Here is a 15132-nt window from a genome sequence, read left to right as displayed (position 1 = left end):
TACAATCAAAATGGCAAGAAGCCTACATCAGCTTGTAGGCAGGGGTTTTGGTTTGGGATAGTTTTCCAGCTAGGATCTTGTTATATAGCTCTGGCTGGCTTGGAACTCACTCTGTATCCTGAACTCAAGCTCACAGAGACCCTGCTGTCTCAGCTTCTTTGGATTGCAGGTGTGAGTCACCATGCTGTGAGCAGCTTTTGACAGATAGCTTGCCAAGTTTCTATGAGCTTGCTTTACTGCATCTGACCCTGCCTCCCCTCCTTTCTCCTTCCCCTACCATCTTTCTCTCACGATTCCTCTTCTTCCTTCTCTCCCATCTCTCCCTCCATCCGTTTTCCTTCTCCTCTCTTTCCTCCCCTCCTCTTCTCTCTCCTCTCTTCCTCCTTCCTTCTCGTTCCCCCTTCCCCTCCTTTGCCTTTTATCTTCACACTGGCCCCTGCTCAGGAACCCACCACCACCACCACCTCCACACACACCAGGCATCCTCTGTTGGACATTACATTTCACAGCCACCAGCTCTCCCCGCTGGTGACTCTGAGGTCACTCTCTCATGGCCCCTGTCTCCTCCTGCCTTACTCATGGCTGTGATGGAATTTCTCTGCATACTAAGAACTCCAGAACACCCTGACTTCCTGTACTTTAGAGTCACCAGCTCCCAATACAATGCCTGACACATAGTAGGCACACATTAAGTGCTTACACTTGGATTTAGGCTAACTGGCTTCTGGGAGGATGCAGATTCTTAGGAGCCTGGCCTGCCTTCTCTCCCCCCTCCATGTTTGCCCTCAAGCCCCAGACTGCCACCAAGGTAACTCTGAATGAGTAGAACCATTTTGTCCCTGCCCTAGGTCAGGAAGTGAACCTCCAAGCTCAGAGGGTGCCCTGATTCCCGTTGGAACTTGGGTCTGGTGCCCATGGGTGGCCCAGGCCCAACTTAGCACCTGAGGGGCCCCAGGTCCTCTTCCAGACCGCATGCTCCACCCCCCTCAAGGCTGTGGGGCAGCAGCTTGGGTAAGTTCCTCTTCCGTTTCCTCCTGCCTCCTGAACTCGGGTGTCGCTCCTCACTGCAAGACACCTCCCAGCCACTCCACACCGCTGGTGTCCACAGCAACTCTCCTGGCCCCCAAGTGTCATCACTGGCTGCTGGGTCTCGAATGAAATGCAGGCCATCAAGTGTGTGGTGGTGGGTGATGGGTAAGTGCCTGGCTGAGTTGTCTCCCACCCCCTACCAGGATGTTGCCTCCCTAGCATACTCACAGGTTGAGGGCTCCCAGGAGGTCCTGGGGATAGTCACTTCCTCTCCTAGGGCTCACAAGGAACATTTGGGGTGGACCTGGATTGCTCTTCTGTTCCCATCCCACCCCATCCCGGAAGCCACCTGGGTGGAGGGCCTAGGACTGTGGGTGGGGTACTGCTCCTTGCCTGTACCCTGAGAGCTGGGGTAGGGCTCCTGTTGGGGGCCTGGAGTTATGTTCCTATTCAGTGTGCAGGTGTGAAGTGAGGAAACCAGGCAACTTGACCTTTGGACCTTTGTTCTCCAGGCTGACCTAGACACTGACTTGCTGCTGCTGAGGGACTACTGAGAATTTCCACTCTTTCTGACTCTTATCCCGCCATCTGTGCCAAGGCCTCTCTGCCCCCAGGGGTGGGCTGGGGTCGCTTGAGACTGTCCTGCTTGTAGTGTAGTGGGGAAGATGAGAGGGGATGTCAGTGAGGAGTATGGGGAACACTGGGGAACACTGAGGCCAGTGTAAGGGAAGGAGGAAGGTGAAAGGGGATCGCGGGGACTTCCAGGGGGCAGGCTGGCTGCACCCCAGCTGAGGGTGCATAACCATTGTCAGATCTTGGGACCACAGGCTGTCATGGCCCCAGAACTCAATCTGATGAGTAGTCAGTGGGTCCCAAGGCCACACTTGGGTTCTGCTGGTCTCACTGGGGGCAGAGGCTATCTGCTGCTCAGCTGACTTTATTGCCGTTGCGGCTGCTGCTGCTGCTGCTAGAGGGGTGTCAGCCAGCCGTTATCTGCTGCAGCTGCCTTACTCACTTCTGCTTTGTATCTGCTCTGAGTGGGCGAGAGGGGGGTGGCCGGAAATCAATGGTTCTACTCATTCAGAGTTACCTTGGTGGCAGTCTGGGGCTTGAGGGCAAACATGGAGGTGGGAGAGAAGGCGGGCCAGGCTCCTAGAATGGGAAGTGACTTAACGGAATAGAGCTGGGGAAGGCCCAGAGCTGCCCCTCTGGCCTCTCTGCTTCCTGCTTGAATGACCTGGGCAGCCTCCTAGATTGGCAGGGAGACAGCCTAAATGGTGGTCGTCTCTATTTGTCCCATTTCTTTGTCACTTACTGTGCGTGGTCACCTGGTCATGGCCCTTTGTCTAATTTAGCTTCCCACTAACCCTATCTGCCATCGCAGAGTTCATTTCATTGGTGGGAAGACTGAAGCCCAGAGAAGTTAAGAAACCTCCCTTAGAGTGCAGAGGATTTGAACCCAGGCCCCTTTGGTAAAAAGCTCCATACTCTATAAGGCTGCAGGCATTCCTTAACAGTCATTGGTTGTTGTGGCGCCTTGCATGGGTTCAGTCTGGTCTTAGGAGTGTCACTTTATTCACTGGGAAGATGGACTTGTCCTTGTCATCTAGATGCGGAAAGTAAGGTACAAGCAGCTTAGGAGACTTGCCAAAGTTGTGTAGATGGTAAATGGTGGAACTGGGATCTGAGCCCAGGTGTGTGACAGCCTTGTCCAGGTCTCCATGGCCCTCTTCTCTGCTCAATGGCTGCCTGTGTCTATCACCTGCACCCAGGACATTGGGACTTGTACAGTTCCTCAGTTCTCCCAAGACGCATGGCTCAGACCCATGGCCAGGATTGAAGTCAGTGTATTTATGGGTACTGTGGAGAGGTTGAGAGCATGGCCACGGGGTGTCTGGAATTGGGAGACTGAGGCCCAGAGATGGGAGCCTGTGTAGAGGGCTTGGGTCTCCCCTTGTCTTAGGCACAGCCAGTGACCTTGTCTCTTCTGCTTCTTGTCTCTTGTCTTTCAGAGCCGTGGGCAAGACGTGTCTTCTCATCAGCTATACCACCAATGCCTTCCCTGGAGAATACATCCCCACTGTGTGAGTTCTGCCTGCTCCTGGTACTTCTTGGGGGTCTCTTCTTTGGACCCCTAAGGTCAGGCAGGCTAGTAAAGCTAGAGAGACTCCACCTTGGGGAAACTGACCCCAAGGGAGGTGGATGCTCCAGAAGGAAGAAGGACTGTGGGATGGACTGACCAGGAGAAGAAAGTAGGAGTGGAGACGGAGTGTGGCAGTGAGGGAGGAGTAGCACTAGAGAGCAGCAAAGTTAGGGGACCAAATTGCTGGTGTGGGGCAGTACCAGCTGCAATCTGTGGGAAGACTTTTTTCTGGTGCAGGATATAGCCACAGGGGGCAACCATGATACAAAGTGATGAGTGTCCAGGTGTCAGAAGGGACTCTGGGCAACCCCCACTCACAGGGAAGCTCCCCAGTGCCTTGCACAGATTTCAGTCTCTTCAGGCTCTCCCTCAGTCTCCTTTCCTAGAGATTTTACCCACTGTTTTGCTTTTTATACCAACACTCCTTTGGTAAGCCTGCTGTAGGGCCTTTGCATCAGCTCTTGCCATGCCTGTGGTGATTTCCTGTCTCATCCTCATGTCTACACTCTCCAGCCCATCCTTGGTGTCCTCCTGGGAGCCTTTGATCAGGCCTAGAGTCCTATCATCCCCCAGAGGAGTCTGCCAGATCTCCCCCAAGATCATGAGCCTGTGGAGGGCAGGAGCCTTGTGTTTTTCTCGGGCTCTCCTCACCTTCTCTACATGGCGGTTGACACACAGTGTCATACATACACAAAGTCTTATACATGACAGATGTGTTTTGCAGTGACAAGGCCCAGTGGAACCATCACACTAGTTAGAAGGCCTTCAGTTTGGTGGCCCAGTACAGGATGTCACACTCCTGATTGCATCGTGTCCTCAAGGGAAGAGGGTGTTACAATATCCTGATGGCTCATTGCAGCTAAGGGGCTTGTCCCCCAGGGCCACTCAGCCTGTATGGCTTCAGAGCCTCAATGGGGCCCTTACCTTTATCTTCACGGGAGCCCTGCCTGGAGCATAAAGGGTAAACAAAGGGACACCCAAAGCCCACCCCTGCAGGCCATCAGAGGAACCACCAACCCCACTAATGCCAAACCAAGGCTCTACTCCAAGTCCTCCATGTCCCTGTACAGGGCTCCATTTCTGGAACAGGGATTCATCTGTCTCTGACACCTGGCTTAGCTGGGAGGACCCAACAAAGGACAGCCAGAGGGGCTGGGTAGACAGCTGGACATTGCTTTTTGCCCAGTTGTGTCCTGATATGAATGAACACTAGAAACTGCCCTGCTGCGTAAAGTGGGGATGACTCTTGCCGTCAGGTTTCTAAGGCTCTGGGAAGTCAGAGTGACCCTAGGTGTGCAACCCCTTGCACGTCCCTACTCCTAGACCTGAGCAAGAACAGGAACAAAGGGGATTCTGGTTGAAGGCCACTGTCACCAGGGTGTGTTGATACTGCCCTTGTCCCTGAGTCAAGACCCTATCCTGTCTTTACTTGCCCTGGCTGTGGTGGAGGACCCACCTGCTCAGGGATTTCAAAGTGGCCACAAAGTGGCCACTCTCCCTCTGAGCCCACGAGCCTCAGTTTCCCTTTTTACAAGAGACAGACCCTGGACTGGGAGATCTGAGCCTTGTGCAGCAGCTTCCCTGTGAGGAGGTGGGAGATGAAGGCTGAGGTCAGGTGCTGAGGTTTGCCCCTGATTGATAGCCCTGTGCTATTGTGTAGGTGGCATCTGGTGCCAACTGCTGCTGGGGTTTATTCTTCTGAGATGAACCCGTGGCCAACAAGGTTGGCACACACAGCCTTAGATGGCCATACCTGCGAGAGAAGGGTTCTGTGCCGAGTACTAGGGCTCAGGGACATGACAGCAGCCTGTGCCTTCAGGCACAGAGACAAGGGTCCCCACCCTGGCTACCTCCTGACTCTGTCCAATGAAAGCCTGCATAAACTTTGCTTTTTTCCCCCATTTTGTGGTAGGGTATATACTATAGCCCTGACTGACCTAGAATTCACTGCGTAGCCCAGGCTGGCCTTTAGCTTATAGCTAGCCTCCAGTTTCTGCCTCTGTCTCTCCAACAGGCAGGTTCCCGGTAAGTTTTGTGGGGGTTCTTTTTGTTTGTTTGTTCTGTAGTATAGGCTGGTTAGTCTAAACTCACTGTGCAGATGAAGATGACCTTGGACTCCTGATTGTTCTGCCTCCCTCCACCTCTGGAGTGTTGGGACTACATCACATCTGGTTTTATGTCGTGCTGAGCTTACCAGTCCCTAGGCAAATCTTTTTATTTAATTTTTTTCCCTAGATGAACTTTCAAAAGTAGAATTTAGGCAAAGCCACAATCTGGTCTAAGTTCCTCAGGTGGATTCCCTTTATGCTTAAAACCCAGTAGAAGTGTGTATCCAAACTCCCAAAGGTCCACCTTGGCTGTCCCATCTCGTCCAGGTGTTCAGTCAATGATCCCTGGGCTCTCGACTCCATGCTCTCCCTCAGGGGGACCCTAAGCATGCCTCCCTTCCGACAGCATTCCTGGCCTTCAGCAGTCTGTCCCTTCCTTCTCTTTCTCTCAGTTTATGTCCCACCCACTGAGAACTCTTCAGGGCTGGGTCAGAGCTGTGCAGGGCCAAGGGCCTGGTGTAGCTAGCTCACTCCTGACTCTAAAACAGAGTTTCAGCTTCTAGAATATCATATTGCTGCTGCTGGCAGTGGGCAGATCACCCTGGTTGGTGAGTAGAGCCCACTCTGCAGGCTCAGCTCCATAGGGAAGAGCTTATTGTGAAATAAGGTTAAATGGACTTAATCTGTGCCTTCCATGGTGACCCTGGCTCTGATGACTCAGTAGGGACAATCTGGCCTTCCCTCAGCTGCCCTGACACCAGGCCTTCAAGACCCAAACCATTCCTGAGTCCTCACTCTGCCTATCTGGCCAGTCCTCCCATGTCCCCCAAGACACCAGCCATGGATTCATGGACTCTTAGTTCCTTGAATATGCCATTCATCCTCCTTGGGTAACGGCCAGGTGACCCTAGGTGTGCAACCCCTTGCACATCCCTACTCCATTTTAGGAGTGGGGCTGGCCTGTAGCCAGAGGCCAGGCCACAGAGTACCAGGTTTGGTAAAATTTATCTCTGGCATCCTCACCATTTCATAACATGCTCAGCAGCTATGCTCACTACAGGGGCTTTTCCAAACCAGGTAACAAGTCCAGATGCCTGGCCCTGCCACCTACCATCGGGAACATGTTGGGTATAAATCCACTCCTGCCTATGAGCCTACTTCTCATATCTAGAAAAAGGGGTCACAGTGGCCACAGTAATGCATATGAAAGGATTCTAAGGAAGAGGAAGTGTGGCATAGTCAAAGCATGTGTCGTGTCCCTGGCTGATCTTGAACACAGCAGCTAGTTTGTCCTCTCTAGAGAGGCTGGGGGAGAGGGGGGGATTGGAGACCTTGACAGTAAGCCTAGATGCTCGGTGTCTCCCAGTCAGGTGATCTGAATGTTTCCCACCTCTTTGAGTTCAATAATGACCCCAGAAATGAGGAAGAGAGTGAGGTTCAGAGACGTTAGGTGAGTGTCCCTGAGCCACACAGCCAGGTCAGGGCAAACCCTGCCCTTCTTGAAGTTTAGGCAGCTGTCCTGGGCTCCTGCTTCTTGCCCCTAATGGATGTCATAGGAGGAGCAGTGTATGAAGCCACTTCCCTTGCTTAGGAGATGATTGACCTTGGAAAAGACGTTTGACTCAGTTTCTGTCTCCTGGGTCACGTGGGACTTCAAGGCTAATACACATAGGACTGTCCCTTCTTTCTGGTCCCAGGAGACACTAGTAGGGGTGTGTTTTAAAGGTCCTGGCCATTCTCTGCCTCCTCAAGATGCCCTGAGAGTTCCCCAAAAGACAGATGCCTTTGCTGCAAGGCATCTTGGGAAGATAGAAGGTCCTGATGTATCTAGCTTGTCAGTGCCCCAAATAGCTCAGACACCTGCCTTCCTACCTTGGCCAGCCTTGCCTCTCAAAAGTTCTTCTGAGATTCACAGGGGTGGGTCCCAGAATAGGCACGCAGCAGACCTACTATGTGCCAGCCATCTATCTTGGACCGGCCTCAGGGCAGAAAGGAATAAGGTGGGTCCCCCTTCCCTCAAGGAATGTTGTTAGCAGGGCTGACCTGACTAGAAACTAGAAAAGTCTCTCTGCAGTGTTCCAGAGAGTGACACAGAGTCCTGGGGAAGGTGGGAGGCAATTTAGGATAGGTGGGACTACTTGGGTAAGCTGAGGTAGGGAGGGGCATTTCCCCAGATGTCAGCGTAGGCAAGCTCAGCTGGTGTGAGCCTGCCTTGTGAGCGAAGAGCAGATGAGGAAGCTAGGAGCTCAGGGTCTCAGTGGACCAGGTCTTGACACAAGGAGTGTGTGCATGTTTGAGCTCAGGAGATCAGGTGATGCCGAGCTGGCACACACAAGTGATGAAAGGTTTCCCTAGGGGCACAGCTGTGGCAGGGTGCAGCGAGCCTGCTGGACACAGTTTCTCCCCTTGGTTGGTCACTCTCTGGCTATGTGACCTCACATGGGTCATGATACCACTCTGATCCTGGTCTCGAGCCCCAACTGACAAACCTGTTACTTTCCCCTAGGGGTGTGAGTAGTGGGATTTTACTTCCTAAAGCCCCCTTCACTCAGTGTAGAGTGCTGGGATGGATCCCCCCCACCCCGGGCCTTCAAAGTGTGTTCCCTGTCCCAACACTTGCTCAATGGGCTCCTGGTCCAGGGTCTGGCCCACACCAGTGCTTGCCCAGGCAGACATTGCCACAGGCTCACAATTGATGTTTGTCTGTCTGTCTTCTAGACATGGTCCGAGCACATTCACTCATCATGGGAGTGAGATTATGGGTCATCTGCAGCTTCCTGCCCTTTCAGGAAGCTCACACCATAGTCCCCACACCCTGGCAGGGCATCAGTCCACTAGCACCTGGATTTGGCTGCTACCTTTTCCTGTTTCTTACCTGTTTCCCTCCGACAGCTTTTGGAGTTACTTCCCAAATGCAGCCCTCACTGCCTCCTTTACTCAAAGTTTGCCTCAGGGGGACCCAGCTTAAATAAGGGATGAGCAGTCACTCAGCAGACACTGTGATAATCTAGGTCTCCAGCACAGCAGGGGGGTAGAGTTCATTCTCATCGACCTGGGGTGGAGGGTGTCGGATAACCCAGCAGACACTTTTCCTAAGGACAAGTGGAGGCATAAAGGTGATCTAGACACTTTTTCTCTTTGTTTACTTGTATTTGAGATGTTTTTAACAGTCCCCGTCGGTTGTGAGAACAGCCAGATGCACAGTGCTGAGTGACTTTAGGCTAGTCATAGCACACTGAGAACAACTTTGGCCTGTGCTGCAAGTCCTGGCTGGGCTCTAGCTAACCCCACGTCCTTCCTGCTTCCCACAGGTTTGACAACTATTCAGCCAATGTGATGGTGGACAGTAAGCCTGTGAATCTGGGGCTGTGGGACACTGCAGGCCAGGAAGACTATGACCGTCTCCGGCCGCTCTCCTACCCGCAGACGGTACGCATCTCTGCCTCTTTGTGGTCCAGGTCTTGATCCTGTTCCATCTGCTGTGGGTGACCTTCGGGCCAGCCATGCCTGCTCAACCCCGAGGGGGCTCCCTCAGCCCTGCTGCCTCTAGTACCCATGCCCTGAGATGCCAGCCTTTCTCAGTGCACAGTAGGGTCCCTGTGAGCAGCCAGTCCTGTGTGCCTGGTCTGGTGTGGGCAGGGGACCTGCTGCAGGTGGCTCTGTGGCTTCTGGGTCCCCAGATCTGGTCTCCCTACCCACAATGGCATAAAGAGTGTCAGATCACCAGATAGATGGCGACACAGCGGGAGGCAGGAGCCAGGGATGCGGGGAGGGGCACCCATACAGGACTCTCGGGCCTCCCTCTTACCAACTTTGCTCTGCTCTGTCTCCAGGATGTATTCCTCATCTGCTTCTCGCTCGTCAGCCCAGCCTCCTATGAGAATGTCCGAGCCAAGGTGAGCTTCAAGTAGGCTAGGGGAACACATGTAAGTGGCACTGAGGGGAGGAGGGATGAGCTGTTAAGGTCCACCTTGGATTTGGAGAATCCAGGGTAGAGGATCACTAGAGCCACACAGGGCCAATGAGGGGAAAGTCTCCCTGGGGCCAGGTCAGCAAGCACAAACCCCCCCCCCCCGCCGCTTCTGTTCCTTGTCCCTCTCCCTGCCCAATCTTGTGTCCCCTCTTAACAACACACAACCTCTCTTGACTCTTATCTCCAAAAACATATTTGCCTTTTTTTTTTTTTTTTTCTACATGGGCTCAGATTCTGCTATACCTGTGACCCTGCCCTGGGGCCCCTTCCTCCCTTTGCCTGCTGCCTCGGGCATCTGTGTCCCACTTTCCTCTGCTCCCTCTCACTCTCCCCTCCTGTCAGTGGTACCCCGAGGTACGGCACCACTGCCCCAGCACGCCCATCATCCTGGTGGGTACCAAGCTGGACCTGCGAGATGACAAGGACACCATTGAGAAGCTGAAGGAGAAGAAGCTGGCTCCCATCACCTACCCGCAGGGCCTGGCACTGGCCAAGGATATTGGTATGGAGCTCGAGCTCAGAGAGGGGGAGGCGGGGGCTGGGGGTGCCTGGACACAGCCTTGTCCTAGGGTTATGCTGTGTGATCAAGCTCTGGCTGTGCTCCAAGCCATTGTACCAGCTGTGTGACCTTGGGCTGGCCCCTCGGCCTCTCTGTGCTTGTGTTTCTCTGTCAGGAAGATATGGCAGTAGTGATGGCTTCTGCCATGTTGGGTGTATGAGTGAAATGACTTGGTTCCCAGGTTCCCCGAGCAGCACCGCACAGGGGATTCTGTGTTAGCTGGTTGTGATGTCAACCAGGTGTAGACCTGGAATCAAGGGATTGCTGGAAATAGATTGAAGCAGAGGTGGGAGGCACGGCCTATGGCTGCCTGGAGTACAGGCAGCTAAGTCAAGTTGGGCTGTTTTTGGAAGGCTTCCTGGAGAATGTGTCCCTGCTGGGGACTTATAGGGTGACTGTTCCCTTGTGCTTGGCCCTCATCTCCCTTTCTCCACGCATCCTGACTCTCCACCAGTTACTCTTTGCCTCCAAGGACAGTCAGAGGAGGCTTGACTGTTCAAGGTCACCCAGCTGGGGAGGCAGTGGCAGTGACTGACAGCACGGAAGCTGGCGGCTGGCTGAATGAGTGGGGACACCTTGCTTGGGCCAAACTCTCCATCCCCAGGAGACCTAACTCTGGGTCTGACCTTCTCATGGTGTCCTCCTGAGGCAGGGCTACCAGCTAGGTCTGGTCTCCACCCAGCCCTGCACCTCTTCCTCTGCAGGAAACGGAGGGAGTGGCTCTTCACAGGAAGAGAGACCGCAGCCTTCCTGTGACTCGCTGGTTGTCATGGCTGTCTCCCCAGGGGCCTCTCTGCTGCTTCACCCTGGGCCCTCTGCTCTAGCTTCTACATGTCAGAGACATACACCAGCTTTCTCTTCTTAATCAGCTTGTTTCCAAACTGGTCTGCATGGATTTGGGGATGCATTAGAATTGCTCTCCCACCTCTCAAGGGGGGATGACATGGTTTCAGGAACCTGAGGCAACTGGTCATAACCCACAGCCAGCAAGCAGAGAGTGAGGATGCTGGAACTCAGCTCACTTTCCCCTTTATATGTCCTTGAAAATGGGATATTTTTATTTATTCTTTTTTTTTTTTTTTTTTGGTTTTTCGAGGCAGGGTTTCTCTGTGGCTTTGGAGGCTGTGCTGGAACTAGCTCTTGTAGACCAGGCTGGGCTTGAACTCACAGAGATCCGCCTGTCTCTGCCTCCCGAGTGCTGGGATTAAAGGCGCGCGCCACCAATGCCGGCTATTTTTATTTATTCTTAGACAATTTCATAATAGTAAACAATGTGTCGTGATCATATCCACCCTGAACTATTCCCTCACTCTCCCCAGACACCTAACACATGTCCATCTTCCTTTAATGTCCTGCATGTGTGTGTGCATGCATGCCTGTGTGTACATGTGTGTGTGTGAGTGTGGATGTGTGTGAGCGTGCATGCGTGTGAGTGTGCATGTGTGTGTCACATGCACGCACACACATATATGCACACATATGTGTGTGAGTGTGTGTAGCCCACTAGTGATGCCTGCTGGAATGTCGACTGACCTCAGCTTTGACCTTGCACAGGTCTCTCTCTGGTAACCATAGCTGCTGTGAGTTCATAGGTGCAATGACCATGTCATACCCAGAAGACAGCATTTCACAGCATCCAATGCCACCCTGACTCTTTCTGCTCTGTCTCACTCAATGTTCCCTAGGCCTTGGGGTGGGGTGTGGGTTGGTATAGGTGTCCCATGTAGTACTGAGCACTCAGAAGTCACTTACTCTCTACATGCTGAATAATGTTTCTCTACATTGACTGCTGCCCACTACAGAGAGATGCTTCTCCAGCCAAGGTTATCTGTCTCTCCCCTCCTCTCCCCTCCCCTCCTCTTCTTTTCCCTTCCCTCCACTCCTTTCCCCTCCTCTTCCCTCCCCTCCCCTCTCCTCTTCTCCTCTCCTCTCCTCTCCTCTCCCCTTACCTCTCCTCTCCCCTTCCCTCTCCCCTCCCCTCCCCTCCCCTCCCCTCCTCTCCTCTCCTCTCCTCTCCTCTCTCTACCCCTCCTTCCCTCCTCTCTCCTCTCCTGTTCTCTCCTCTCCTCTCTCTTCTCTCCCAACCCTTTGCTCATCTCACTGGTGTAGCCTAGGCTAGCCTCCAATTTGTGCAAACCACCTGTCTCAGGCTTCCTGGTGCTGGATTTTTCAGACCTGGTCAGTCACTCCTGGCTAAACTTCTTCCTGTCCATAATCATAGGATCTGTTCCTGGCTGCATCACTGATTGGCTGTGAGGTCTTGGGCTTCCAGTTCCTGCTCTCTGGGCCTTAGTCTCCTAGTGTGTGTGTGTGTGTGTGTGTGTGTGTGTGTGTGTGTGTACATGTGTGCATTAGTGTGTGTGTATGTGTAGGTGCATATGTGTGTATGCATGTGTGTGTATGCATGTGTGTGTGCATGTGTGTGTGTATTAGTGTGTGTGTGTGTGTGTGTGTGTGTGTGTGTGTGTCCTTCTGCCTGTGACTCCTCTTCTCCCACTATTTCATCCTCTGAGGAGCTGAGAGCCACTCCCTTCCAGCTATTGTGAGAATGAGCAGGTGAACATTCCAGCCGAATCCCCAGGAATCTGAGTTCAGAATGTCTCACAATTGGTCACAGGGATGGGGAGCCCCAAGGGGCAGAGGCCAGGAGTCCCCACCCAGAGTCATCTGTGGAATAAATGGCCGGAGGCCAGGATGGGACCTTGGCTTCATCTTCTCAGTGGGAACAGAGTGCCTTGAGAACATTCCAGGGACAGGAAACACGCTGGAGTGACTGCAAAGTATCTGGCTCCCTGAAGCTCCGTTTCCTCCTTGCTGCCATGGTGCACCTGTCTCCCTGGTTTTGGTGGTTCCCCCTCCAGTGGGGGCCCCTCTCCCCTACTCTGAACCTTTGGGCCCAGGGCTGCTGTGCTCTGAGCCTTTCAGGTGACTGGGGTAGGGAGGGCAACTGTTTCCTCACAGCTGTCGGAAGCTCCTGCCCCAGAAAGAAGAGCCGAGGCCACCAGTGAGGGCATCCCTTTCCTTCCCCAGGACTCTGAAATCCCACAGCCTCTCTCTCCCCTCAGGGCTCTGTGTTCAGGGTGCTGGGGATGGGAAGTCGTGCAGACTCCTCCCAGGGGCATCTGTCCTCGGAGGGCTCAGATGGGCTCTCTATTTTCTTTCTGGGGTAGACAGGTCCCACAGCCTCTGTTAGTCTTGGTTTCCTCATAAGTTGGGGTGATAGAAGTACTGGGGTGCCCTCAGACCTGCCCAGAGGTGTCAGCTCCATGAGGAATGTTGGGAGATTTGGTCATAGAAGCAGGTCCTGTCCTTTCACGGGAAGGATTATAACCTGTCCACCGCCTGGCCTGCCTTGGGGTCACTGAGCCAGCAGGAGGAAGACGAGGCACAGAGATGCAACTCTCCACTTGGGATGACACATCTTCTCCATGACTCAGGCCCTGCTCTTCTGCTGTCCCTCCCCAGATTCAGTGAAGTACCTGGAATGTTCTGCACTCACCCAGCGAGGCCTGAAGACAGTCTTTGATGAGGCCATCCGGGCTGTCCTGTGCCCACAGCCCACACGACAGCAGAAGCGTCCTTGCAGCCTGCTCTAGGGGTACACACCTCTCCTCCACTGCTGGAAGGGCACCTTGCCCCTGGGCCTGGGCCTCAGGTCACTGAGGGGAACATTAGATTAGGACAGAGGGCCATGGGTATCAAAGTAGCCTCAGTTTCCCTCTTCTTATTATTGCCTCCGGAGCTTCTTCCCTGATAGATCCAGCCCTGGGAAGCCAGAACCTGCCCTGTGACCCGAGCCGGGACATAGGGGCTTCTGGGCTCTCACTCAGCCCATCCTTGCCACAAAAGCCTAATGGAACCAGAGAACCCCAACAGTACCCACAGCAGGTTGTGTGGGGGAGGAACAGAGGGCAGCGCTGGGGAAGGCAGAGGTGGGAAGCCGCCAAGGGCCTGGATGGCCCTGGGCTGGGGCTTCAGTCTGTGCCTGACACTGATCTTTTCCTGTGTTCCTTTCAGGTCTCACCCCAGTCCTCCCACCCTGACCCTTCAGGATCCCTACCAAAGCCCAATGATGCGCTGACAGAACATGTCATCCCCTCCTTGTGGTGTTTTTCCCAGACAGCTGCAGAACTTGCCTATGTCCTCAGTGGAGGTCCCCTGGGGATGGGAGGTTGTTGACAGGCCACATCCTATCTGGGATACTTTTGTGCTCTTAGGGACCAGAGGGGAGCCCCAGGACTCAGCCAACCATCCTCATGTCATACAGTGTCATACACCCACCTTCGCCAGGCCTTCCCGACTCCCTCTTGAAGTTTCCGGTTTCCATGGCCTGCCACCGCTATGTGTCTGAAAGGACAGGCTGTCTTGCTCCTATACCCCGGTTCACCTTGTTGGAGTCATCTCCCTCCCCAAACCAAAGGGAGAGACGTGTGAGTCTGCTTCTCTGGTCTCATTTTTCAGAAAAACACAGAACAAATCCATTTCTGTAAATTTCTTGACTTCCCAGCCAAAGGAGGGGCTCAGCCCACCCCTACCATCTTTCAAGACTTCCTACTTTATTCAAAGGGTCCTGAGCTGTATTATCTTGACTGTCCACCTCACCCTGCCAGCCAGGACCAGAACCACTGCAGACAGAAAACACAGCTCTCTTGCTTATGCAGAAAATAAATGTATGATTCAAGTTGGAACCATTATGACTTCAGGTATAGTTTGATCAAGGCATGGCGGAGGGGTCAAATGATGCCATGGAGTCTGCCTTCCTGCCCATTCTGGACCTATTTGCTGCTGGCAGGCTCATTTTCAAGCAGTTGACTCTTGGGACTTGATCCCTGAGGTTCAAGTTCAGGCATAGGATCTGCCCCAAGCAAAGTTCTAAGGAAGGGTTGCTCTGATTGGACCAGCCTGTCTTAGGTCCACCTTCAACCAGCTGTCTGTGTCAGAGAGACACTGTGCTGCGGTTGGCCATGTGCTATGATAGAACCAGGAGTAGAGGTAACCCCAGGAAGTTGGGGTACAGGGTGGGTGTGGGGAGGATGGGTTCTCAAGGAAGATGACCTTTCTAGAACTAGATGGGTGTCCAGAAGCCAGAGATCTCTATGGTAAACATCCATCCCACCATTGCCAGCGACAGTGCCTGCCCCAGCTGGCACTAAGAAAATCAGATTTTTTTTCTGTTGTTTTTGAGGTAAGGTTTCATTATACAACCTGGGCTGACCTCAGACTGGCTATCCTCCTGCCTCAGCTTCCTAAGTGCTGGGATTACAAGTGTACCTCTCCATGCCTGGATAACAGTGAAATTCTTACTAGAGAGTTTAGGCTGCTGTGGAAGTTGATGAGGCGCCCATATCATCAGGCACCCCAGGACCTGGCCCTGAGACAA

At 53.4% G+C, this 15132-nt stretch overlaps 1 protein-coding gene across 1 annotated transcript; it reads left to right on the top strand.

The window, feature by feature from the left end:
• Window positions 1-294: 294 nt before the first annotated feature.
• Window positions 295-14443, top strand: LOC100767225 (Rac family small GTPase 2). The gene is made up of 6 exons (XM_035439185.1): window positions 295-1194; window positions 3042-3113; window positions 8532-8649; window positions 9054-9116; window positions 9536-9695; window positions 13218-14443. The coding sequence occupies exons 1-6, from the start codon at window positions 1160-1162 to the stop codon at window positions 13346-13348; spliced, it is 579 nt and encodes a 192-aa protein (XP_035295076.1). The 5' UTR covers window positions 295-1159; the 3' UTR covers window positions 13349-14443.
• Window positions 14444-15132: the final 689 nt, after the last annotated feature.

The sequence above is a fragment of the Cricetulus griseus genome, chromosome 2 (assembly GCF_003668045.3).
Source record: "Cricetulus griseus strain 17A/GY chromosome 2, alternate assembly CriGri-PICRH-1.0, whole genome shotgun sequence".
In the NCBI taxonomy this organism is placed as follows: domain Eukaryota; kingdom Metazoa; phylum Chordata; class Mammalia; order Rodentia; family Cricetidae; genus Cricetulus; species Cricetulus griseus.
The sequence above is the reverse complement of the archived record's forward strand: the minus strand, read 5'-3'. Positions and strand labels throughout refer to the sequence as shown.

Coding starts and splice junctions, on each gene's coding strand:
- LOC100767225 (XM_035439185.1), top strand. CDS start 1,160: ATGCAGGCCATCAAGTGTGTGGTGGTGGGTGATGG. Junction 3,114..8,531: donor GGAGAATACATCCCCACTGT/GTGAGTTCTGCC, acceptor TGCTTCCCACAG/GTTTGACAACTATTCAGCCA. Junction 9,696..13,217: donor GGCACTGGCCAAGGATATTG/GTATGGAGCTCG, acceptor GTCCCTCCCCAG/ATTCAGTGAAGTACCTGGAA.